The sequence below is a fragment of the Condylura cristata genome, unplaced genomic scaffold (assembly GCF_000260355.1).
Source record: "Condylura cristata isolate star-nosed mole 26May11 unplaced genomic scaffold, ConCri1.0 scaffold00032, whole genome shotgun sequence".
In the NCBI taxonomy this organism is placed as follows: Eukaryota; Metazoa; Chordata; class Mammalia; order Eulipotyphla; family Talpidae; genus Condylura; species Condylura cristata.
This window is the reverse complement of record NW_004567133.1, coordinates 12,612,567-12,637,412: the sequence shown is the minus strand read 5'-3', so window position 1 is coordinate 12,637,412 and position 24,846 is coordinate 12,612,567. Positions and strand designations below refer to the sequence as shown.

Here is a 24,846-nt window from a genome sequence, read left to right as displayed (position 1 = left end):
GGGCAGTGCTGGGTGGATGTGGAGGTACAGGGGAGCCCCAGGAAGGCTACCGGGGCCTTGAGTCCACCTGCCGACCCTCTCCCGCCTGCGGACTACAGCCCGGGGGCGGCTCCTACCTGAGCTTGCTCTTGAGGGCGTTCACCTCCCGGCCCATGGCCTCGTTGCTCTCCGTGGCCTCATCCAGCTCCCGCTGCAGCTTCCGGCGGTTGGCGTTGATGCGCTGGGACTCCTCTTCCGCCTCCTCCAGCTGCCTTTTGAGCTGCTTGACTCGCACGTTCCCTTTCTCTGCCTGTACGGGGGAGCCTGGTCGGTCGGGGGCGGGGGCCGGTGCAGCCCGGGGCCTCTCCCGCCCGCCGGCCGGCCGGGGTCCCGGGCCCTACCTGCTCCTTGTACTGCTCGGCCATCTTGCGCTCGTCTTCCACCTGCAGCAGCACTTCCTTCAGCTTCTTGTCCTTCTGCTTCAGCGACTTGGCGGCCGCCTGCTTCTCTCTGCGCATGGTGGGGGCGGGATGGCTTCAGGTGGGGGCCCCCCCACAGGGGGCCTGCTCTTCCCGAGTCCCCAGACTGGCCTCACCCCCACAATGCTCAAAGAGCCAGATGTTACTTGGTTACTAAAAGGGACAAAGCACCGGCACGTGGGATGGGGGGGGGGAGCCCTGGGACCCCCACGGTGGAGGGCAGGCCGCATGCTGTCCCATCCAGGTATGTGAAATGCCCAGGGCAGGCAGGCGGCTAGAGCGATGGCTGAAGGGGACGGCACCGAGGCGGTGGCACCACCCGAGGCTGAACCACTGATTCGTGGCTCCACTGGTGGGCGTGTGGGACGTGAGCAGGCCCCTCTCGCACCCACCTGTGCAGAGGGGTGGCCGTTTGGCAGCCTGTCAGCGTGCCGGGGAGGGCCGGCTCACGTCCCCAGGAGCCGCGTGACGTGGCCGGGCTGCTCTCCCGTGTCTCCACCCAGCGGGGCCACAGCCGCACGGACCCCCACGTGCCCCCTCCCATCCAGCAGACCCGCGGCCCAGCCCCACCGTACCGGGCCTCCTGCTCCACCTGCTCCTCCAGCTGTGCGATCTTGGCCTCCAGCGCTGCAATGGTGGACTTGAACTTGGACTTGACCGCGCCCTCCATCTCCTGCAGCTTGCTCTTCAGCTCCTTGTTCTGGCGCTCCAGCTGCTGCCGTGCGCTCTCGTTCTTCTGGGCCGCGCTGCGCTCCGTGGCCAGCTCGTTGTTGAGCTGCTCGGCCTGGGGACGGTGAAGGTGGCAAGGTGGGTGGGCTCCTCCGCGCGCCTGTCTGCAGCCTCTGCGTCCCCGGGTCCCCTCTCCGTTCTCCCCATCCAGCAGCCCCGTGCCGCTGGGCCCTCCGTCCTGGCCCCTGTCTGTCCTTACTGGATGATGAGTGGCTCGGGGCCACATGTCTGTCATGGAGCTGGTGCTCGGTGACATCACCGAGGACCCACTATGGTGAGGCCAGGACTTGGGCTGTGCAGGTGGGGAGAAGGCCCAGGCCCCCACTCCAGGCCTGGAGGGAGCCAGACACACTGGCCACCAGGTGAGGCGCTGCAGGTTGGCACCACCTGCCCAGAGGGTGCCGGCGTGCCCAGAAGGGGGAGTAGACGTGTGGCGTGAACACCCTGGGCCCCCACAGCTGGTGTTTCCCCACTCTCCACCCCCACCCCCGGCCGGCACACAGGCGCCTGCAGTGTGGGGCTGAGACCCTGTTACAGGGTGGCCCCGGCTCGAGCTGCCCGGTGCAGCCCCCACCCCACCTGCTGTGTGGCTTTGCGGACACGGTCATTCATGGCCTCCATGTTGCCTTGCTCCTCTTCCAGCTCCTCCTCCAGCTGTGCAATCCGGGCCTCCAGGCGCCGCTTCTCGTCCTGCAGCGTATTCCTGGGGAAACACAGCCGTGTTCCCTCCAGAGAAGCAGCGCTCAGGGCAGCCCTCATTCTATCTCTGAGGAAAGGTAGGCTCCCGGAGGCTTGGAGACTTGTCCAGAGTTGCACAACTGGACATGGGGGAGCCAGGACTCGCACCCAGTTGATGCTGGCAAAGCTAGGTCTGGAAGGGGGCCAGCTCTCTTCCTGGTGTTCCAGGCTGTCCCGTCCCCACCGAATGCGAGGGGGACACCCTGTGGTCCCCCTCACAAGCTCCCTGCAGCAGTCTCTTGCGTTCAGCACGGAGAGGTGTGGGAGGCTCCTAGAGCTGCCTCCCTCTTCTGCGTGCGGGTCCCTCCCTCCCCACCAGCGTCCCACCTTCCAGACACGCTGCCGGCCAGCTCCTCAGCCAGCTCCTCCTTCTCCAGATCTGCCTGTTTGCGAGCCCTCTCAGCCGCAGCCAGGTCCTAGAGGTGGGAAGGGCAGAAAGCTGTGGTCTGCCAGGGCGCGACCTGCTCCTGTCACCGTGCACCGCCAGTCTCTCACCCCCCTGAGCCCCTGGGGGACGCCACAGATACTTAAGAAGAGCTTGTGCCGTTCATCCTCTCGGATAAAGGGGTCCCCCCGTGTGGAAGCGAGAACGCCTTACCTCCTGTAGCTGCATGAGTTCAGCTTCTAAGTTCTTGGCTTTCTTCTCGTTCTCTTTGGCCGTGGCAAAGATCTCGTCTCTGGAGGCACGGGCGTCCTCCAGCTCCCTCTGGAAGTCCTTCATCTGAGCCTGCGGGGCCGACAGGGGTCACTGAGAGGTCCTCCCTTGCTCCCCCCAGGCTGGCTGCCCAAATGCCCTGTCCACCCCAGCCCCTAGAACCTTCCATGTTTAACCCCCAGAGAAGTCCCCAGGGCCGTGGCACTGCCCTAGCCACCGGGGACTGTTCGGGGCCCTTGTTCGAGATGTGCCCAGGACACCTGTGTGAGACACAGCCCCTGGCATGATCTGAGACTATGCCAGGAACAGCGCCCTTCCCGGAGTAACACAGCCACCAGTGGCTTAAGCGGTGGTAGAAAAGCAGCTGGGCAGCGAGCCAGGGCAGACAAGGCTCCCCAACTGGGAGACGTCGCCCCCCTTCTGTGCCTGCACGCAAGTCACCCACCTGCAGTTTGCGAAGCTGCTTGATGGCCTCCTCCCTGCCCTTGATGGCCGAGTCGGCCTGCAGCTCCAGGTCTTTCAGGTCCCCTTCCAGCTTCTTCTTGGCCGCGGCCGCCAGGGCACGTTGCTTGCGCTCGTCTTCCAGTTCCGTCTCGTACTCGTGAAGCTGAGCCAGGGGGAGAGCTGTGCTGCGGGCCGGGCCGGGCCTGGGAGGCCCCGGCAGGTCCCCAGCTCCCAGGTGAGGGAGGCAGAGGCGGCCACCCGCCCGTGGCCGTGGAAGGCAGAGGAGGCCTGCGCCGTGCACCGCAGCTTACCTGCCTCTGCAGCTGCCGCCTCTTCTCCTCGTTCTGCTCATCCCGGGCCTGCAGCTCCCGCTCAAACTGGCCCTTGAGGGCCTGCATGTTGACCTCCAGCCGCAACTTGGCATCTTCCGTCGCCTGCAGCTCATCCTCCAGCTCCTCCAGCTGGGTCTTCATCTCCTCCATCTGGGTTTCCAGGGCCCGCTTGGACTTCTCCAGCTCATGCACCTTTCATGTGAGGGTTGACTTCATGAAGATGGTGGGGCAGCCCGCGATGGCCGCAGCTCATGAGGGCTCCTGCTGCCCACAGGTGCACCCCCAGGGCCTCCCTCTCAGATCCCTGGACTCAGACTCCAGCCAGGCCCCACCTCTGTGCCAGTCTCCAACTCCTGGTTACCAATCAAAGAGCACAGCCAGCCCCCACGCGCTGCCTCAGCCACGGGTGTGCTGGGGCGTGGTAGACCAGCAGGACCCCAAGAGCACTCACGTTCTTGCCCACGTCGTCCTTGGAGCTGACCAAGTCCTCCATCTCAGCTTTGAGCATCTTGTTGGTCCTCTCGAGCTCCTCTTTGGCTTCCAGGGCCTCCTCAAGGGCCCGCGCCAGGGACAAGGCCTTGGTTTCCTTCTCCCTGGCTTCCGCCTCGGCTCTGTCCCTTTCATCCGCGTATTTGGCAGAGATGTTCTTCTCCTCGGCTAATAGCTACAGAGCGGCACAAAGAGCCAGGCGTTACCTCTGGGCACGTGCAGAGGGCAGTGAGATTTAATCAGAAATCAGAGGGTCGGAGCCTTGTTTCTTGTGAATCTGTCCACGTGCCAGCGAGGTCCAGTCCTGCTCATGGAGGCTGGGCTGTCTCGCTGTGTGACCACACTGACGTCCCCAAGACAAGCTCGCCTGACCAGAGTTCCCAACATAGCCCGCCATGCATGGACTTAGTGCAGACGGGCAGAGTTCAGAAGATCTCGTGGCCCCACGTCTAGGTCAGCCTGGGGCCACACCAGCATCTGCTGAATCTTTGTGCTTTGAAGCCACGAGCGCCGTCAGTGTCGTTGGAACCTGCCACCCCCAAGGGCAAGGTGACCTTCGGTCTGCTGGGGGCAGTGAGCCCCCCCATGTCTTGGCCACAAGTATGGCGCAGCTTGCTGGGAAGGTGAGTGCGGACAGGCGTGGAAAGATCGGGTCTGTCCTCGCACTTCCCACTTCGAGGAGCAGCTTAGAGAGCTCCGCGCTCATGGGCCTCATGCTGGGAAGGCGAGGGGTGCGGGACAGCGTGTGTGTTCACGCTCAGAAATCAAACATCCGGAATGCAGCAAAGACGGAAACACGAAGCGCGAGCCTGCCACCCCCAGATCATGACACAGCACAGTGCCAAGGCCACCATGAAGTACGGGGAGCTCCCACTGTTTTTTTGTAAAACCTGAGCCACTAGCAAACCAAATCATAGCTTCTAAGTCCGAGTAATATGTACTAAAATTCGGTATTTAGGGGCTTGGGCCATAGAGAAAGGGGTGTTTGTCAGACCTTGCTGCGTGCACACTTAGGATGCATGCTTTTCAGTGTATGTCAGTTTCACCTAAAAAGAAGCACAGTTATTTTTAAGGGAATCTAGTTAATCTGCAGCACTGAGGCACTGAGGGGGAATGTGGGTATCTGTGACTAGCTTTGAACTGTATCCAAAAGATAACATACAGGACAGATACCACTCGTCCATGTGAGAAAATCTGAGCTAAAGTGGGAAATAGTCATGCTCAAATCGCGCTGGCAGCTTTACTGGTGTCCACTGTACGGTGATTCCAACTTTGTGGGGTCTGTACTATCCCTAGTGAAACATTCGGGGAAAGGGTGTGTCCAGAGCGGAAACTCGGAGTCTTTGGGGCACTCACAGAGCGACGACAGGTGCACATAGCCTCGCGCCTCGGGAGCCGAACCCTAAGCTGCCCCTGTGCTTGCCGCTGGCCCCTGCGGCGGGGAGGCCGGGACTGTCCCGAGGCGGAGGCTCTGCCTCCCTTCCCACCCCAGCCTCGGACACGTGGAGCCCGCTGGCCCACCGCTGCGGGCAGCTCTGACACCCCGTGTCCTCCTGCCCCTCCCTACCTGATCAAACTTCTTCTGCTTCTTTTCCAGGTTAGACACCAGCTGCCGCTGGTTGTCCAAATCGACGACCAGGTCGTCCAGCTCCTGCTGAAGCCTGTTCTTGGTCTTTTCCAGTTTGTCGTAAGCAGCCGCCTTCTCTTCGTACTGCTGGGTGAGGCCTTCAATTTCCTTCTGGAACTTCTTCTTGCCCTCTTCCAGGGATTCCACGGTTATGGCAAAGTCCTGCAGCTTCTTCTTGGCATCAGAGAGCTGAAATGGCAGCATCCAGGGCAGGGTGAGAGGGGCCCGAGACTGACCTGCGCCCCGCGCTCTGAGAGGTGCTGTCCACCTTCTCCTGACTCAGTCCAAGGGGGCAGCTGAGCACAGTGGTGCCCGCGCCGTGTGGCAGGCGAGGCTCCGGCCCAGACGGGCACACACCTGGATGTTCAGCGTCGAGACGTGCCGCTCCAGGTTCTGCTTGGCCTCCGTCTCCTCGTCCAGCTGCTCCTGCAGGCTGTTGCGCTCATCCTCCAGCTGCCGCAGCTTGGTGGACACATTGAGCTTCTGCCGGGTTTCTTCCTGAAGCAGCTCCTACGGAAAGGGCGCACGGAAGTCCCAGGGTCCCACCCCCGGAAGGACGCCGCCCAGGTGCCCGGGTGATGGGGCAGGATACCCACCTGCGTGTCCTGGAGCTGGGACCCGAGGGAAGCCACATCCTTGGCCAGCTTGATGGCCTTCCCCTCCGCCTCGTTAAGCATCCCCGTGACGCTCTCCACTTCATTCTGAGGGTGCCAAGAGCCTCTGGTCAGCTGGAGCCTCTAGAACAGGCTCCTCGAAGGAAGACAAGCCCTGCCGAGCTCGTGATTGGCCTTGGGGTGAGGACAGGCTGAGAGGCTCTGGCCTCACCTGCTCCTAGAGGAGGGAGAAGCAGCCGCAGAGGGCGCCTCCTCTCCTCATCTGCTCTTTGCCCCTTCACCAGCCCTCATGGCCTAAACCAAAGACACCAGCCGGTGAGCCCCCGGCTGGCCACTTCCTGTGCCTTTCACTCCTGGCGTCCCGGAGCTGACTCTGTCTATGCACCCTCTTCCCATCTACGTGTGGGTGCAGATGACCAGATGACCGTGGCTCCGCTCCTCAAGAAAATTGCCTGTGTCAGGACGCCAAACCCCTGCTCGCCTGCATTTGGGAAAAATCCCAGTTACCGGGCCCTGCCCTTACCCCAGGCTCTACCTCCAGCCAGCAGTTATCAAAGCTGGAGTCAGGCCGACTGTGTCATTCAAAGCTAAGACCAAAGACAGGCAGACATGTCGCATCAGCCGAGAATCCGTCACTGGCTCCCGCCACTCAGAGTAAAGACACAGACATGGAGCAGGGCCTCAAAGGCCCGTGACACCTGACCGCAGCCACCTCCTCTAGTGTGTGTGTTCCAGGTCGCCTGTCAACTCAGCTTGCTAGCGCCCCTGGCCCGACGTGACCGGGCATTTCCATCTACCACTGGGCCTTGGCACATGCTTCTCCCTGCCTGATGGTTCATGCATTTTAGGGCTCCTTTCCTGACTCCCCCGCCCAGGCCAAGCCCCTGTTGTGATTTACACTCGGTGCAACACATGCACCCCTCCCCAGACTCGCCCACTTGTGTCGTCTTGTCTCCCCCACACCTAGGCGGGGATTCAGTTGGGGTGGGGCAGTGTGCCTCCTTCCTGGCTGTCGTGTCTCAGGATCAAGCCCAGTGCCTGCAGGCGTCGGGCACTCATAAATGCTTGCCGAACGCGTGGATGAAGGTTTGGAAAGATGAGTTTCAATCTGCTCTCCAGGGAAGCATCTGGGGGAAGCCGAGGGGCTTTGCAGCACAGAGACGTCGCTGAGCAGGCAAGCGCTTCCTCCCGTGCAGAGGGGGCCCCCAGGGCGAGAGGGCCCCACCTGAGCCTCACCTGCAGCTTGTGCACCTTGTCGTTGAGCTCAGCCCGGGCCCGCTCCCCATCGCTGCACTTGGACTGCAGGTCCTGGAGCTGCGCTTCCAACTTCTTCTTCTTGTGCTCTACCTCCTGCTTGGCCTGGCTCAGCGCCCGCAGCTCACCCGCCAGGTCTGCATTCTCCTTCTCCAGTGTCTGCTTGTTCTTGTCCAGATTTGCCTTGGCCTGGCCAAAGAACAGGGGTGGAAAGAGCGCTCCAGGAGGGGAACCTGGGCCACACCCTTTGCGCCCCAGGAGGGGCCCGCGGGAGGGGAGCACCGGCATGCGTGAGACTTCTTGTTGCAGAAAGGCACCCCCAGGGCTGCATACAACCTCATGTCACATTCCAGCGGACACTGCTGTACCTTTGAAAACAATGAGCTGCCAGCGTTATTTTTAATAAAGAAATCCCACAGGCCAAACTGGACTCCCAGGTCCTTTTTTTAATACCTAATGGTCTGTACAACTGTGGGGGTGGAGAAAGGATGCAGATGTTGTCAGAATGGGACTTGTACTGTATCTACCTCAGCAGTTAGAGCTTGCCACAAGAACAACTAAAAGCCTGGAAGCGGGTTCTTGCCCCCTCCGTGGCAACGTTCAGCTGACTGAGCAGCTGGCTGTGGATGGCCCAGCACCCCCACGTGGCTTCCCCCCTGCTCCCTCTCGCCTGCACATTATCCTCAGGCATCCACTGCTATTAATATGATAGTTGAGTGAGTTAATTTAGGTAACCACCAATAGGCATGAGTGTTTCCCTAAGGAAAACATTAAACAAAGGCAGAAGAGAGGAGGGGCCTTCTCCCAGGGCGCCAGGGCGGAGGGAAGAGAAATGCTTGCAGCCTCAGCCACCACCCCTCTGCTCCAGGCAGGACAGGGAGCTGTCAGGACCTTGGACAGAAACACGGTGCCTTTTTGATTGGTGAGGGGCAGGCTGATAAGGCCAGTGTGGGGACCTGAGGTCCACTAAAGCTTTGTCCCAGCCAAAGACCCAGGGCTGTGGCAAGACAACAGCTGTGTGAGCGAAGCCCAGGTAGGAATCCTGCCCCTAGGTCCCCGACAAGCTCATGGAACCCAAATACGTCTGTTCTCTTTGAATGTGCTTTGTGAGTGGGCAGAAGTTCATGAAGTGAATGTGTCTGCCTGGGTCATGAACAGCCAAGTCCTCCCAAAAGCTGGCGAACTCTCTCTGGGGTTCCCTCTTCCAGCCATAAAGTCAAAGGGAACACACACTAAGGCCTGAAGCCAGTTATTTCAGAAGGTGGGAGGAGCCCACCTGGGTTTGCATTACATAAAAATTAAAAAATAACTTCTGGACGTCAAAAGGAAAAGGTAGTGGAAAGGGAACCATTATGACAAAGGGTTATGATGACAAGCAACATCTCATTTGCCTCAAGTAATGGACAAAGCATTCATTGCTGGTTGGCGTTCAGATCCCGCTTGACAAGGGTCAGGTCACGAACAGGTGCCCTGTTGCCTGGAGGTTGGGGGCTCGGGTTGGCACAGCGCTGCAAGGAGCGGGCCTCGCCCCACTGTCTCCGGGCTGGGACGGGGGCTGGAGATGGGCTTTGAGCAAGGCCCACAGGCGAGCAAAAGGAGTGAGCATTTGCCACTCACTGGCAGCATCTGGTGCCTGGCAGGTGCTATGTGTGAGGGACCACTGACATTACTCCTTGGACAGGAAATTGTGAGATGCTTGGACCAAAGAAAGGGCCATGAAGCGGCACACAGAAGAATGCTCGGGCAGCCACTTCCCAGAAGGATATTCACCTTGACCCGTGATCGAGACAAATGTGAACGTCAACAAGTCGGGTAGGCAACGCCACGCCCACTCTAGCTTAGGCGGCATCAACCCGAGGTGGGGGCTGTGGGGGAGCCCAGGAAAGTAGTCCAACAGGATGCGTCACAAGCTAAAATCACCCCAGGGAGTGAGATAGCTGGTATCTAAGGGAGAGCAAAGTGCCCCCAAGAAAGCATCCAGAACAGGGCTACTTAACGACGGTAGAAAGAAAAGTCAGATGGTGTTCTGCAGCTCTGCTGGAGAAAGCAAACCTTCACAGTCTTCCTCCAGTCTACGGAGAAGGTCAGGTGGACAGGCCGTCCCAGCCTTAAGTTACTGCCCAGGAGTGTAGCTGAACCTTTGCTCGCCTGGCGGGGGCAGTCTGCTGTAGCCCCCACCCTCTGGGTCCAGAGCCGCACAGCTCGGGTCCGGCACATGGCTCTGGCCTTGACCAGCCATGGGGCTGGGGGAGTCCTGATGGCTGGGCCCGCTGGACCTCTGTCCCTTCATGTGTGAGATGGGCCCACGGGCTGAGTGTAAGGTTGGTTGACGTGATGCACCAAAGCACATATTACTAGAAATTTTGTCACCTGCTGTTCGTCCCAGCACAGACCCCGAGGCGTCACTGGGCCTGCTGGCTCGTGGGTGCTCGCCAGCATGTCACACTCACCCTCTTGAACTGCTCAAGCTGCTCCGTGAGCTCTTCCACCGCCTGCGTGTGCTTCTGCCGCATCTCCTGGACCTGGGCCTCGTGAGAACGCGTCTCCTCGTCCAGGGCCTTCTTCAGCACCGTCACCTCCTGCTCCCTCTTGGCCCTGTACAGGACAGAGAAGGCAGAGGTGAGACAGGCCTTCCCCTCCCACGGCTCTGTCCAAGGAACAAGCGGTCTCTGAGTGACGTCCCCGTGGCTGCCCACCCTGGCTGTGGCTGCTGCCCGGAATGTCTCAGAGCTGGCAAAGAGATGAAAACTATCTTGTTGCCCAGATAGCCCTATTAGCTCTTATTATTTTTGCCAGACCGTGGCCTGAGTTTTATAAACATCATCTCAGAGAAGAGTGGCCCCAAGTGGTAGGACCTTTGTCATGTCCATCTTCCAGCTGGAGAAACTATGGCAGAGGGAGAGTAAGCAACTTGCCTGGGCTGGCAAAGCCAGAGTCTGAACCCAGTCTAATTTTGAGCTCAGGATTTTGGAAATCTTGCTGGGCTTTCCCATCCCGTCAGCCAGGTGGGAAGAGAAAATGTTTTGTTTGCTCCAGGTAGAAGAGTCAGCACACACCCCAAGGCTCAAGAAGTCAAGCTCAGTGTCTGCATAGTACCTCACACAGGATGCGCTCAACATTTGTTTGTTGAATGAATAACCAACCTAATTTTACAAAAGTCAGCCTTCATTACCTAGCATTATCTAATGTATGTTTTTGTTGTGGCTCTTTTGGGTGGGGGTTTCTTGTTCACCTACAGTGCAGACCATTCTGACATTATTTCAAGTGTTTCCTACTGAACTTAGGATGATGCACTAGGAAATTAAAGCTTACTCCCACATATGAAAAGACAGGAAGGAAATGACAAATATGTGAACTGGGGGGGGCCGAGGCGGGTGGTTTTGGTGTCTGTTTTTGTTCAGGTTTCAAATTACCCTCAAATTGAGTGGGTCCAAAATAGGGTGGTTAAATAGGGTGGCGTTTAGGTGAGAGCCAGCGGTCGGGTCCTGGGTCAGGATGGAGTGGGGTTTCCCGTGGGCCATCCCGCTCCCGGACCTGAGCTCCTGCTGGGCAGCCGTGCTGTCCAGCGTGTCCTCCAGCTCCGTCTTCAGTGCCTCCAGCTCCTCCCCCAGGTCCCGCTTCTGCTTCTCGGCCTTGTTTCTGGCGGCCCGTTCCGAGTCCAGGTCCTCCTGGAGGTCTGAGATGAGGCCCTCCAGCTCCCGGATCTTCTTCAGGGCGTTGTTCTTCTGGGCAATTTCATCATCCAGCCTGCCAGGCACAGATCCCCAGAGTCAAGGCCCTGGGGTCCCTGGACCCCTGCTGGCTCATAACCTGGCCAAAAAGGCTTTTCTGGAACCAGCCACTCATATTGCGGAGACAGGGAGAGCAGCGAGCAAGTAGGCACTCGCCGCTCGGCTGCAATATCCCCAGGAGATCGCAGGGGCTTGGCTAGAGCCAGGGAAGGTCGAGCGGATAGGGGAGAGGCATGTTTTCAAGGACAGCAGGACATGACTAGCTGCATGCTCAAGGTGGGCAAAGCCACGCGGGAGACTGGCATTCACAGGAGGGGAGCAGAGGAGGGGCTGGGGTAAGCCAACAGCCTGTGTGTGGGCTGTGTGAGGTGTGGTGGGTGGACTAGCTGGGCGGCCGGGACCTAGAGCAGGAGTGTAGGTGTGAACAGACTGGGCACCCCAAAGGTAGATGTGGCGAGAAGGGAGACAAAGGGGTGAGCTGGGAGACATGGTGCTAGGGGTGCCAGTGGGTGCCCCCGGCCTGGGCCCGCCTGGACCAAGGTGGCCTGGACACAGAGGGCGGGCCCGCTGCTCGCTACCTGGCCAGGGCGGCCTGCAGCTCCTCCTCCTTCTTGGCCAGCTGCATCTTGAGCTCGGCAATCTGCGCTTGCAGGTCGGCAATCTGCTCGTGGAAGTCACTGGCCTCTCCCTCCAGCTTCCGCTTCAGCTTCTCCAGCTCCTGGCGGCTCTTCTCCTCCTTCTTCAGCCGCACTGCAACAACGCCAGGCCCTCAGCGGTGGGTCCCACGGGGGGGGCACCTGCCTGGGCATGTCCCACTGGAGACACACACATCTCCCTGGTAATCATCACAGTCGACACCACCGTCCGTCCAAGGGGTCTGGATTCGGAGTGTCCATCTCTCTTGAAATAATCTGACAAGCTCACATTTCCTTTCTGATTTTCCTGCTTTGCAAACACCCAGCCGCCACCCAGTTTACCTTCCAGTTCTGAGATCATAGACTCGTGCTTGTTCTTCAGCTTGGTGAGATTCTTGGCCTTTTCTTCTTCTTCTGCAAGATTCGTCGTTAAGTCACTAATCCTCTCTTCAAGGAGTTTTCGTTCCTTTGGGGGAAAGAGAGAGGAATGTTATATTTCTTGTCTCCAGGAGCTATCTTTTACTTTTGGTGATGTTGAGATAAACAGTTGAAAGAAAAGCCCGCTTTATAACCAAATACAAGGTAGAGTTGTAAATGATAAGTGAAAATTCCTTAACAGTAATTTCCAAAAATCTGCTTCTTCTCATCTCATGTCACTCTGCCCCTCATGCTTCCATGCCCCAGTCAGTGGGGCTCCCTCCCACTTCCTACCATTCCGGCTCGTCCCTGCCCCAGGGACTTTGCACAAACCAGGCCATCTGCCTGGGCTGCTTTACCCACTTCTGCCTTTAGTTGCTCATCATACTTTAAATTGCACTTCAATGTCACCTCCTCCAGGAAGCCTTCCTAGAATACCCTACAACCCCCCACTCCCCCACCCCTAGTACTCTGCTCTTGTAATATGGCAAGTACCTCCTTCAGAACTCTAATTGTGCTGGCAATCGCCTGTAATATTGTCCATTTGCTGTCCCACTCGCATACAGGTTCCCAAGGTCCTCCGTCTCCAGGCACTGCCCTGCACCCACTAGGCTCACAGTAGGCGCCCTGCTGAGCTTTAGCTCAGAGCGTAAAGGGGCCCATCTTCAGTGGGGCTGGTCAGTGGTTACTGACTAGGGTGTCCTGCTTGTCCCAGTGGGTGCTGGGACCCTTCTAGTTTGGGTGCTACAAGCCCCATACTCCCTGAGAGCCGTCAGTCTCAGGCAAGCCAGGAACCCTCCAAGTAGACGTGGCCATGAGCATCTGGGAGAGGCCCGAGTCATGGGCACACCCGCCGCCTTTACCGACATGGCCCCAGGGGTCGTGGTGTTCCTGAGACTTACTGGGGACCCAGTCCACAGCACCCCACATCCAGACCATGGTCACAGGTGACCTTGTCACTGATCGAGGCGACCTTCACCACCCTGTTCTTGGCTTTCAAAAGTGAAGCTTCTGGTGAGCGTGTCACTTGGACGCAGATGCTTGGACACACTCACTTTGGACAGCTTATTGTTCTGATCGTCCATGACCAGCATCTCATCCTCCAGTTTCTTGATCTTGGCCTCTGCTGTGACCTTCTCAAGCTGTAGCTTCTGCCTTGCAGCTTCTTCCTCCTCCAGCTGTTCTTCCAGGTCCTTTGTGGGAGAGGGAAGAGAATCACCATCTGGTTTAAAACAAAGTCACGTTCACAGAGCCCTGGGGACTTACTGGAGTGGGGGAGGGGCCAGGGGACCCCCACATCTGTGGTGTCCTCTTAATGGTAATAAAGGGCAGGCAAGTGACTTTGCTTCATGGAGCCTCGGTCTCCTCATCTATAAAATGGGGATAATTGATATTTTTGTGTTTTTTTAATGTGTTCACAAATTCTTTGATACTCTTCTTCACAAGAGGTGGAAGTTAATTCTCCTTCTGGGGGAGGGCTAGCTGGACTTAGTGACTTGATATAACTTCAGAGCTTGGGCCATAAAAGGCCTGTGGCTTCCTCCCCCATTCTCTCCCTTGCCTCACTCCTCCTGGGAGGGTGAGCTGCCGAGGTCAGGACCGCGTGCCTGCAGCCAGGGGAGCATGCCCTGCAGAAGTGGGTCCTCCAGCCACAGGCGAGCCTTCAGATGGCCACAGTCCCTGAACCCCCACCTGACATCGACCTCAACCTCCTGGGCCCCTGAGCCAGGCTCCCCACCCCAATTCCTGATGGCGTGACACAAATGTTTATTATTTCCAGCTTCTAAGTTTCGCTCTGCAGCTACAGCTGACTCACGCAGGTGCCCTCACGGAGGGTTGCTAGTAGCAGAAGGGGCGTTAGCTCATAACAGGCAGGGCAGAGCAGGCGCCGGAATCCCAGTTCTAGTGGTGGGACCTTGGCCAGAGGCCGTCCTCTCTAGGCCTTAGTTCAGTGAGGACCATATCAGCAGAGGTATCTCCCAGGCCTGAAGGGAGGTCAAGTGCCCTGGAAGCTAAAGTGCAGTCTCGGTGGCTGCCGGCCTTACCAACATCTGCTGGGCCATCTTCTTCCTTTCTGCCTGCAGTTGCTGGCCCCGGTCCTCCTCCTCCTCCAGGCGGGCCTCCATCTCATGCAGGATCTCCTCCAGCTCCTGCTTCTTGGCTGCCAGCCGGACCCTCATCTCCTCAGCCTCTGCATACAGCTCTGTCTCTGCCTGCAGCTGCTCCTGCAGCTGGTTCTTCTCCTCGGCCAGCTGCATGCAGGGGTGGGGAGGCGGCCAGTGAGACTCACGGGGCCGCGGGGCGCAGCCTCCCTCGCTGCCGGAGCAGCGGTGCTGGCTCAGATACCTGCGTGTGCTTCTGCTCCAGCTCCTTGAGCTCTGTCTCTGCCTTCTGCTGCCGCTCCTTGATCTTCTGCAGCTCATCCTCCTTGGCCTGCATCTCCTCCTCCTGCCGTGTCACCTGCAGCAGGGGCTTCACCTGCAGACACACCACCAGCCCGTCACTCATTTTCACAGCACAAGGGACACACTCAAAATCAGTGAGATTGGTGGTTCTCAGTGGAGACATTGTACCCAAAGCCACACCCCCAAGGGGACATTTGAGGATTTGGAGTCAGTCTTTGCTGTCACACCGGGGTAAGGGGTGCTACCAACAGACCAGGGATGCCATTGAACCTTCTAGAATGCACAGGAAAGCCCCACACATGGAATTATCCTTCCCAGAACACCAGTAGTGTAAAAGTTGAGAAACCCTCAACCAGGGCAACTGGAAAAGATGGAAAATCTCCCTGCCCCTTCCCAGAGATTGTGCTGGAAAATGGATGTTTCCTTTTGAGGAGAAGAGGGGGAGAGTCCCCTCTGCACACAAGGTCATTATTTACAGTTTCTTCCAGCCTTTTTACCTAAACATTTAAAATATACATTCAGGTTCACACCGCCCAGTTTGACATATGTTTATCTCTTACATCAACTCTACAGCTTTTTCCTTCTGTGTGTGTTTCTTTTTATTTTACAACTTTATTTTTAGGTTGCCATCATTTTCAATAGCTAAAAAAATACTCAATAGATGAATGAGTATCATTGGTTAGCGATCTGCCAGAACTGGCCATTGACATTTTGCTGTTGTGAATAAGACCCCAATTTTTGGTTATTTTTAATTTCAGAGGGACTTGTAGGACCGTTTTTCAGGGGTGTGGTCAGTGGGGACACACTGCCAGAAAACCCCTTTCCCTCCCCCGTTGGCTCCTGACACCTGTGTCCAAGCCCCATGGTGCACGCTCCATCTTTTCTTTCGTGTATACTACGCATTTGCTCCCAGACTCTTCTGCGCCCCACTCAACATCCCCGGGCCCAGAGCCTGCAGTCAGGGCCGGCCCCCAGGCCCACACCTGCTCAGAGGGGAGGGTCAGTCGCTTTACACTCAGTGTCTCTAGTGAGTCCTCTCACTGCCCCCGACACCTCTGGCCTGTACCCCAGCTCTGTATGCATAAATAAATAAGTCTTTTTATTCTAAAGATTATTTATGCATGCAAGAACTACAGTACAGGCCAGAGGTGCGGGGAGTGAGAAGATTCACCAGAGACTGTGGGGAACAGAACAGGTGTGTCTATTGAAGTTCACTGCTAAGGGGAGCAGCGGGGAGACTGGAGAGGTCTGCTGTGCCCTGTGGGTCAGCTCCCTGGCTGGGATCGAACTCATGCTGCAGTGGCTGCGGAGAGCTTCATAGTGCTGAGACTTAACCCTCTGTGCCACCAGGGAGGCCCCTCTGATGTCTTTCTTAGAAGAGGTTTTCAGATGTAGATAGAGAAACAAACCATCAATCCATACACCAACCTGGATGGATTTCCCGAGACTGGTGCTGGGTGGAAAAGCTAAATCTAGGAGGTGACATATGGCCTAAGTCATGGACACATATGTGACATGGTTCTAGAGATGAAGTGAGCGGTTGCTGGGGCTGTGGAGGGCAGGTGTGGCATGAAAGGGTGACATGGGTGATGCTGGTGGTAAATGGAATGTTCCAGATCTCTGCTGAGGTCACAGCCCAAATCCAAGGACGTGGGCCAAGGACGGGGGAGCTTGATCTGCAGGCCCCTCCCCTGCCCAGTGACAGCCACCTCCAGTGCTATCTCCTGGGACTCTGGAATGAAGGGGCAGGACGAGGCTGGGAAGGTGGGCAAACCCTGGGCACCCACCTTGGTGAAGAGCCGCCACCACTGCCAGTTGCGCAGCTTCAGGTAGGCGGCACAGTTCCTCTGAATCACCTTCATGGCCGTCAGCTGCTGCTGCCTCTTGGCAAAGGCCCTGAGGAAAGCAAAGGGGCTGGTCAGCACTAGAACCTCCCCTCAGTCTCACCACAGCCTCCTGCCCTGTAGGATCCTGAAGGAAAACAGACATCGGCCTGTTTTCTCCAGCCCAGACCCTTCAGGAGCTCTACGACAGCAGCAGTGTGTCAGCTGGGCACGGACTGCTGCCATCACCCAGAGTGTCTGGGGGACAAAAAAGCCCCCAGGCCCACAAAATGCCCTGGGTTGGGGCTGCAGGCCCAGCGATGCCGAGGAGCTCGAGCGAGAGGACGCCGAGCCTAGGCCGGCCCCACGCACACCCAGCTGTGCCACAGCTGCACCAAAGATGAGTGTCTGGCAAGCCCATTCTTCCCTGCGGGGAGATGAGGAAGCTCAGGCATGTCCCTGAACCGACAGGCCTCCTCCCTGAAGGCTACTGAGTCTGTGCTGGCTGCCATCTTGGACCTGGCTGAACGGCAAGAACAGTGCAGCTTCCTTAGTGTAGAGGTGGGAGCGTGACATCATCAGAGGAGTTAGGGAACTTAACGTAGGTCTGCCGCTGGAGCCTCCAGCCTGGCGGTGACTCAGTGTGGCACGGTCAGGCTTTGCAGACAAGAGATGGGTCCTATCTCATGACAACACATACCCCAGACAGAGAGCCTATTGACCCTGAAAAGCCGTGTTCCCCCAGCATAGTGGAGAATCCACACTTAATCTTTGATTCCCCCAAAGCTTAACCACAGTCTTCCCTTGGTATCTGGGGTTGGTTTCAGGATAAACTACCACCATCCTCCCACCCTGCTGCAGACATCAAAATTCGTAGATATTCAAGGGCTTCTGGCCGGCCCTGCTATCTGTTGGGTTCTGCATCCACAGGTTCAGCCAACCTTGGTTGAGTTCATGAATGCAGAATCCAAGAAGAGCCAACCGCCTGCAGAAGAGTGAGCCTGAACAGCTCAAGTTCAACTGGTGCTGCTTCTGGTCTGCACCTGCCAAAGCCTCCACATCCTCTTTGAGGGTGTGGTCATTGAGAAACGTGACCCCCACCCCCACCCCCAGCCAGCCCCAAGCTTCCCAGGTATCAGCTCATCTGAACTTTTAAATCCCATTTGAGACGACAGTAACAGTCAAACACTCTTACTGTTGAAGCCAGTCTTCTTACTGACCTCAGCTACTTTCTCTTACTCAACCTCCGACATGATCACCAGACGCTGCTCTGACCCCCTTTCGTGCAGCATTGCAGTGGCTCCTCATAAACAGTCCTCACAACCAGGGATGAGCCTGGAGGCTCAGAGAGGTGGAGGAATTTGCCCAAGGCTCATCAGCAAGTAAGTGGGAGAGCCAGGAGGAGAACCGGGGCTCAAACTCGCGGGTCTGCCGTCGGGTCACCTCCTCCCTGCCCCCAGGACTAGTGTAGTTATCTAAGTGGGAGCATTTCTGCCCCTGCAAGAAAGACTGCCCTCTGGTCAGCATTGCATCTCAGAGCAGTGGCTTGCTAGGCCTCAGGGAGTCAGGACACGTGGCCAGAAAGCCCCCTGAGAGCTTGCATCTCCAGTCTGTGCTTGTGGGAGGCAAGAATGCAGGTCTTTACTTTCTGGCCAGGTAGCCACGACACATGGCCTGGAAAGCCATGATGACGTCAGTGATTTTCAAGTCTCGCTCCTCTTCCAGGTGGGCCAGGACCCCGGTTCGGAAGAAGATTTTGCTCTGCCCAATCCTGTACAAGTTGGGGTCAAGCTCGAGGGCTTTGATCTGCAGAAGGAAGGAAGACGAGAGTCCCTGTTTTCCGCTGTGCCACGTGGCTGGGAGGTTTGTGTATTTCAGGTGGCCCCAGCCACAGCGGCTCCTGGCAGAGGGCCCAGAGGCCGGGGGACTGCAGCTCAGCGTCTCAGGAGGGGCTGGCTCACCATGAGAATGCAGGCTTGCTTGCCGTCCATGAAGCCTTTGGGGATGGCATTCGCAGCCAGGATCTCATAGCTGGAGACACAGGTGGGGGAAGGAGTAACTTACTGAGCGCCCCCCAGCTCTGCCCTCCACCCAGCTCTGCCCACCCACTACTCTGCCAGTCACTGGCCCCACCGGGCTGGGCTCACCGTTGGCGGAACTCCTGGAAGACGATCCTGTTGGGGAAGCCCTGACGGCAGATGCGGATGCCCTCCAGAACCCCGTTGCACCGCAGCTGCTCCAGCACCAGAAAGGCATCCAGCTTGCCGGACTGCAATGGTAGAATGGGCAGTGGACCATGGACCAGGACGTGGAAGCAGCAAGCCCTGACTCAGGCCCGGGAGACCCACTGTGCCAGGTCACCCAGGGTTAACAGAGGCACCAGGTAAGGTTTCAACGGAGGGCTCGGGGGCCGTCTCTCTTCTCCTTGTTGGCACCAGTTTCACTGCCTTGAAACTGGGGTTTCTGCCTTATCACCCCCTTCCTCTCACCTCCTGTCCATCACAGCTCTATAGCTCCAACCTGACCTCGTAACTCCCAATCCACCGCTTCTCTCCACTGCCATCATCACCTCCATTCGCTCACCACTGTCTTCTACCTAGACGACTACCAGCCTCCCACTGGGCCTTCTCACCCCATTCTGGGCTGTCCTCCCCATTGAGTTCTAAAATGATAAATCTGACTGTTATATAACCCTGCTTTTTACAGTAGTAGATCCTCTAGGAAAAAGCCAAGTTCTGGTCAACCCAAGAGGAGCACCGTGATCTAACCCCTACCTCACACCATCACACATCAACACGAAACAACTGGCCTCACTTTTTCTTACCTGGATCCAACATTTTCCACCACACTTTGGTCAGGCCTTCTGCCTAGAATGCCCTGTCCTACCCTACCTTCTTAATGCTTTTTAGTGTCTTGTTGTGTTGCCTACTTAAGGCTCATCTTTTCTAAGAAGCTCTCTGAGGCCTGAGGCTATAAGGCGGTCTCATATTTACCATACTACAGCCTTACAAGCTTGAGTGTCTACAGGAGGCTTTTCACTGGCTCTCTCACAACCTTGGCTCCTCTGACATTGCAGGCGGGGGTAGTTCCCCGCTGTCCTGACCTCTGTAGGACACACCCCTGCTCTAGACGCACTGTCTCTAGATGTGGCCGAATGTCCCTTGGAGGGCACAGTGGCTGAGCACCTCTGCCCTAGATTGTAAGAAACCTGCAGGCAAGGACCACAATTTATTCAGTACCATAGCCCCAGCATCTGGCACAGGCAGAGAGTAAATACTGCCTGGACTTATGAACCAATGAGTAATTAGCCACCTCAGACAGCAGCTCCCTCCCTCACCTTCTTGTGCCTCCAAGGTGGGAACGGGCACCACATCCAGACAGGTCCCAGGCCAAGTCCCTGGGGTCGGGTAGGCCTCAAGCTTTCCTCCTGCCCCTCCGCCCCATCTGCTGTCCCCTCCGCAGCAGCCCCCTGTGGCTCTAGCCAGAGGGGACACTCTGATGACCCACACCGCTGGGCAGGCCCTCACCCTCTTCTCGTGGTTAGGGATGATGCAGCGCACGAAGTTGGGCGTGGTGTTGCGCAGCGTGGTCATCAGCTTTCCCAGCTGCTCCTTGTACAGCTGGCCCACCGTGCGGAACATGCCCTTCTTGGTCTTGGAGGCGCTGGGCAGCGAGCTCTCCGTCATCTTGGCCATCTGGTCCAGCCCCACAATGCGGTCCACTGGGGGGTACATTAAAAGCTGCATCAGCCTCTGCGCACACCCCCACAGTAGGTGAGAGGACCAGGTGGAGTCATGGGTCCCCAATATCACTGCGGTAGACACCGTGCCCCATTCTTTCCTCTGCCAGGCAAAGTCTTCACTTAGGTAAGGGGCAGGTGGGGTCCACTCTCCAGTGTGATCTACTTGGGACATCCCCAGAGCTCCTGAGTGACCAAAAAGACAAGCTGCCTCTGAGGTGGCCTCAGAGACTGGGGAGAACTTCTGTTCTAGCCACTGCCCTGGCCCAGCACTGTGGTGTGTCTCCGTTTCTCCTTCTACAGAGGGGCCATGATAGCTTCTGCCACCAAGGGCAAGAATAAGCAAAGAAGGTGGAGCGCTCATCTCCCTGCCTGTCCTCAAGCTGTCACTGGCCAGCAGATACTTGTTGAGAAGCTAGCGTGTGCCGGGCCCTGGGGCCACAGGCCCGAGTGAAGCAGAGACCCTGTGTCTACCACAGGTACCTTTCTCTCACTGATTTCTGATTGAGTTCCACACTGATCTGAGGGTAGACACTGTATGATTTCTGGATTAGATGTATGGAGCTGGCTTTGTGCCTAGAGCGTGGCCCACTGCAATGAATACTCCATGTGAGTCAGAGGACAGTGCGCTCTCTAGGGCCAGGAGCTCATTGTGGCCCACTGTGGTCGGTGCTGACTGAGTTCAACCCCAAGGACAAGGTTGAGCACTGCTGCATCCCGTGCTCAGGCTCCTGGTGGCCATCTCTGTGTGTCTGTCTCTCCCCCAGGCCTGTGGGCTCTTTGAGAGAAGGTCCTTGCTGAGTTTGTCATAAGTCTCAACATAAGGTACACCAAGGTGGAGACCTGTCTGAGGTAGATCCTGCCCCATGTAGGCCCTGCCCTACCCCAGGTAGATCCTGTCCCAGGTAGGCCCTGTCCTGTCCCAGGTAGGCCCTGTCCCACCCCAGGTAGATCCTGTCCCAGGTAGGCCCTGTCCTGTCCCAGGTAGGCCCTGTCCCACCCCAGGTAGATCCTGTCCCAGGTAGGCCCTGTCCTGTCCCAGGTAGGCCCTGTCCCCCCCCAGGTAGATCCTGTCCCAGGTAGGCCCTGTGCTGTTCCTGGTAGGCCTTGTCTTACCCCAGGAAGATCCTGTCCCAGGTAGGCCAGTCCTGTCCCAGGTAGGCCCTGCTCTGCCCCAGGTAGACCCTGCCCCGGGTCGGCCCTGCCCCAGGTAGGCCTGCCCCAGGTACTGATACGTAACAGGCACTCAGCACATTGACACAGAGGACCCCAAGATACCACTGGCACCTGTGAGCACTGGCCTCTCTGGGAGAACCACACCCAGGCCCACTCCTCCAGGGGGCAGAGGTGGGGACCAGCGGCAGCTGAAGGAGGTGGATGGCTCTGGGTGCCCAGTCCTGTGGCTGGAGCAGGTGGGTCTTACCGTCCTTCCACAGGTCAGCCACAAACTTGTCCGAGGAGGCGTTGAGGAGGGACGTCACGTTGTCGTTCAGTGGGTCCATGTTCTTGGTCAGCCAGGCACTGGCGTTGTAGTCCACCTACCAAGGGCCCCCCCAGTCAGGCACTTCGCTCCACTCACTGACCACAGGCAGGCCCGAGTCCTCCCGTTTCCCTCCCGGACTTCTGAGGCCAGAGAGGAAAGGACAGAGCAGTTGGCATGAGGGGGACCCACAAACACCACCAGAGAGCGGGGGGCGGGTAGTTAGGGCGCTGCACACAGTATGGTGGCTGCAGCCATTGCTGGGGAGCCCGTACTCTGCCCCTGCCTGGTCGCCGCCGTCGGGTGAGTTAGAGGGGCTGGTACAGGCAAGACTGTGCCCCTGCAGGCCTCCCGTGCGGTCAGGGCCAGCTGCGGCTGACTCCAGGCGCCCTGGGGCTCTGGGCATCCCGGCCAGGTCCCCCGAGAGAGCGGGACCCTGGGAATGGCGGCTGGTACCTTCCCAGCATAGTGGATGATAGAGAACTCGGTTTTGTCCTTGAGCTGCTTGGGCTTCTGAAATTTGGGGTGGTTGCCTTGCTCTGAGCACAGCTTCTCCACGAAAGACTTGTCTGTGGCTTTGGGGAACCAGCACTCCTCGTCCAGCAGGGCCAGCACACCTGGGGGGTTGTTCTGTGGAAGACAAGTGGGGTAGCCCCGGGGTGGGGGGCGCCCAAGTCTGACGCTTGCCAGGAGAAGCTGGCCGCCAACACACTCAGAGGCAGCCCTCGTGCGCTATCCGTGGACCTGCCTGAAAGATGGCTTACACCGCCCGCTCTCCCCAAGACCTCTAGCCTTAGGTTCCCCGCTGTCCAGTGGGCATGAAGGGCAGGCACCAACAGAGTAGATCGTAGCTGCTGCCCCCTAGCGGGCGAATACAGCATCCCCAAGATTTCACACTTGGAAAGGAAACCTTTGCTTTACACAGAAATTCAATTCAGGGTTCCTCTTAGGGAAGTGCACCCCACAGCGAGACAGTCTAGACTGAGATGTTAGGAGCACTGCCAGAGGTGCGTTCACTCTGCCGGAAGGGCTTTCCTTTTTTGGCTGGGATGAGAGAAGTGTTTCTTGATTGCTCTGGCTACAACAGGCCTCCCTAAATCATTCTCCACAGTGGCCTTTTCCAAGAGTTTGGCTTTGTCTGTGGCGCTTCATCGTCTGCTCCTCCAGGAAGGAAGGCAGGGGCTAGATCCATCTTGTTGCAACCCTAGCCCCTAAGGAAGGGGCCCAGCACGTGGCAGGTGCTCAGTGAACAGGCACTCCGCAGTGATTTCACGTGCACCTGCTATGTGTGTGGCTCTAGGAGTGTGGGTGCATCAGTGATCATAAGAAAGATTCCCACTTCTGGGAGTGAGTGGCTGAGAGAGAAGGGGAGGGAAGGAACGAAGAAGAAAAAGGGGAAGAAGGGAAGGAAGGAAAAATGGAAAGAAGAAAGGATGGAAGAAGGGGGGGGTAGAGGGAGGGGAGGAAGGCAAGGGGGAGGAAAACTCTGCAAAGAAAGCTCCTTTCATGTGCAAACGTGGGCTAAGGGCACGTGGCCAGCCGGGGGGCTCTGGTGATGGGGACCCCCAGCACAGCGGCCGTGTGCGGAGGCCACGCGCGTGCCCTCACCGGCCGCTCGATGAGCTCGATGCAGGGCTGCAGGTCGAGGCCAAAGTCGATGAAGTTCCACTCGATGCCCTCGCGCTGGTACTCCTCCTGCTCCAGGATGAACATGGTGTGGTTGAAGAGCTGCTGCAGCTTCTCGTTGGTGTAGTTGATGCACAGCTGCTCGAAGGAGTTCACCTGAGCACGGGACGGGGAGGCCGGTGAGAGCGGGGCGGGGCGGGGCGGGGCGGGGCGGGGCGGGGCTCGGGGGGAGCTCCTCGGCCTGAAGCACCCAGAGGGGACTGAGGCCCCAACAAAGGCCCCCCAGAGGCCCCGGGGTTGGCCATTCTCACACTGCGTGGCCAAAGATACCTGCTTTAAAGAATTCTACTCCCCATCTGCACAATGGCCTACTGCTAGAATCATCACGTAAGGCACTTTATCATCTCCACGTTACAGATGTGGGAACCGAGGCTTAGAACGCGAGTGATTCCACAGTAGATGTGTTCTGGATCCATCACAAAACCTTCCCTTCCACTGAGAACTTCCCTCCGACTGGAAGGTCGTGGGGGTGGGGGCCGGGAGCCATGCTTATGCTTCATGAAGTACTGAAGACCCCGAGAGCAGCGCTGGGTTTGGGGTGACCTTGTAGCCAGCTCAGGAGAGTGAGGGCCCATGAGATTCTGATTGGAACTGATGGAAACAGCTAGGCCTGGTTGGAACTCCCAGGGCTGTGCTGAGAGGCAGTTGAGGCCCCAGGAGGGATTGAGCCTCTTGAGAAAGAAGCCGTTGTGAGGAGAGTTGGAGACAGAGACAACAGAGCAGACCCTGTCTGTTGGATCCACCTGCACTCCTGGCCTTATCTGTTTCCTAAGCCAAGACATTCTCTATCGGATTTCTGTCTCTTACACCCTTTAGGCCCTGAGCCTAACGAGGCGGCCGCCTACCCTGCTTGCCTTTCTCCCAAATAAAGATTCCTCCAAAGGGGAGACTTCATCCCGGAGAGCCCAAACCAGGGCTGTTGTGACCTGCCAGGCTGTACCTCAAAGATCTCAAACCCAGCGATGTCCAGGATCCCCAGGAATGAAGCTCCTTGCCGGTGGGTCTTGTCCAGGGCTTTGTTCACACGGCCAAGAATCCACCGGAAAAGACGCTCGTAGGTGGCCTTGGCCAGAGCCTCTATGGCGAAGTCTGCCTGCGGGGGCCAGGGTGTGGTTATTTCCAGGGTGTTTTTTTCAGAGCCTGGCCATTGGTTCAGATTTTTATTTTCCCCCTTCCCTACAAGCAGTCTTTTAAAAATGAACAAAAAAAAAAAGGAACTTGTACCATATCTACAACCAGTAGAAGAAGCAGAGGGACTAGTGGGCAGCCCTAAGGGAATGCCATGTGCGGTAAATGGACACTTCCTGGAGGGACTTGAACAGATGGAGCCCGTTGCATCCCTGGGAATTTAGAGGTGGGCAGTCCTGCTGCTAGAAAGCACATTCTGTCACATGGAAAAAAATCTCTCCATGTTCCTGTATCTGCAGCTAAGAGAGCAGATAAGGTGATGGATGTGGGACATTGGTGTTCTTATCAAGAGTTTCGTCTTCAAAACCTCATCTGGGGCTCTGAATATTCTAGTGTTGAGTGGGAGATGGATAAAGATATGGATGGGTGGGTGGGTGAATGGATGGGTGAGTGGATGGGTGG

General features: G+C 57.6%; 1 protein-coding gene across 2 annotated transcripts in view; it reads right to left on the bottom strand.

The window, feature by feature from the left end:
- Positions 1-24,846, bottom strand: part of MYH11 (myosin, heavy chain 11, smooth muscle) — an 82,653-nt gene that overhangs the window by 5,915 nt on the left and 51,892 nt on the right. For both annotated transcript variants that reach the window (XM_012731877.1, XM_004692106.2), the window contains exons 12-40: positions 24,197-24,349; positions 23,179-23,352; positions 22,027-22,200; positions 21,514-21,628; positions 19,879-20,072; positions 18,499-18,620; positions 18,313-18,382; positions 17,997-18,157; positions 16,316-16,424; positions 14,470-14,601; positions 14,169-14,375; positions 13,179-13,316; positions 12,049-12,172; positions 11,650-11,821; positions 10,875-11,087; positions 9,791-9,935; positions 7,323-7,529; positions 6,069-6,173; positions 5,830-5,982; positions 5,413-5,661; positions 3,808-4,020; positions 3,336-3,548; positions 3,026-3,187; positions 2,524-2,652; positions 2,253-2,341; positions 1,767-1,890; positions 1,034-1,242; positions 381-489; positions 117-289 (exon numbers count right to left, since the gene is read on the bottom strand). In XM_012731877.1, coding sequence (XP_012587331.1) covers positions 117-289; positions 381-489; positions 1,034-1,242; positions 1,767-1,890; positions 2,253-2,341; positions 2,524-2,652; positions 3,026-3,187; positions 3,336-3,548; positions 3,808-4,020; positions 5,413-5,661; positions 5,830-5,982; positions 6,069-6,173; positions 7,323-7,529; positions 9,791-9,935; positions 10,875-11,087; positions 11,650-11,821; positions 12,049-12,172; positions 13,179-13,316; positions 14,169-14,375; positions 14,470-14,601; positions 16,316-16,424; positions 17,997-18,157; positions 18,313-18,382; positions 18,499-18,620; positions 19,879-20,072; positions 21,514-21,628; positions 22,027-22,200; positions 23,179-23,352; positions 24,197-24,349 — 4,538 coding nt within the window. The remainder of the gene's footprint in view (positions 1-116; positions 290-380; positions 490-1,033; positions 1,243-1,766; positions 1,891-2,252; positions 2,342-2,523; positions 2,653-3,025; positions 3,188-3,335; positions 3,549-3,807; positions 4,021-5,412; positions 5,662-5,829; positions 5,983-6,068; positions 6,174-7,322; positions 7,530-9,790; positions 9,936-10,874; positions 11,088-11,649; positions 11,822-12,048; positions 12,173-13,178; positions 13,317-14,168; positions 14,376-14,469; positions 14,602-16,315; positions 16,425-17,996; positions 18,158-18,312; positions 18,383-18,498; positions 18,621-19,878; positions 20,073-21,513; positions 21,629-22,026; positions 22,201-23,178; positions 23,353-24,196; positions 24,350-24,846) is intronic.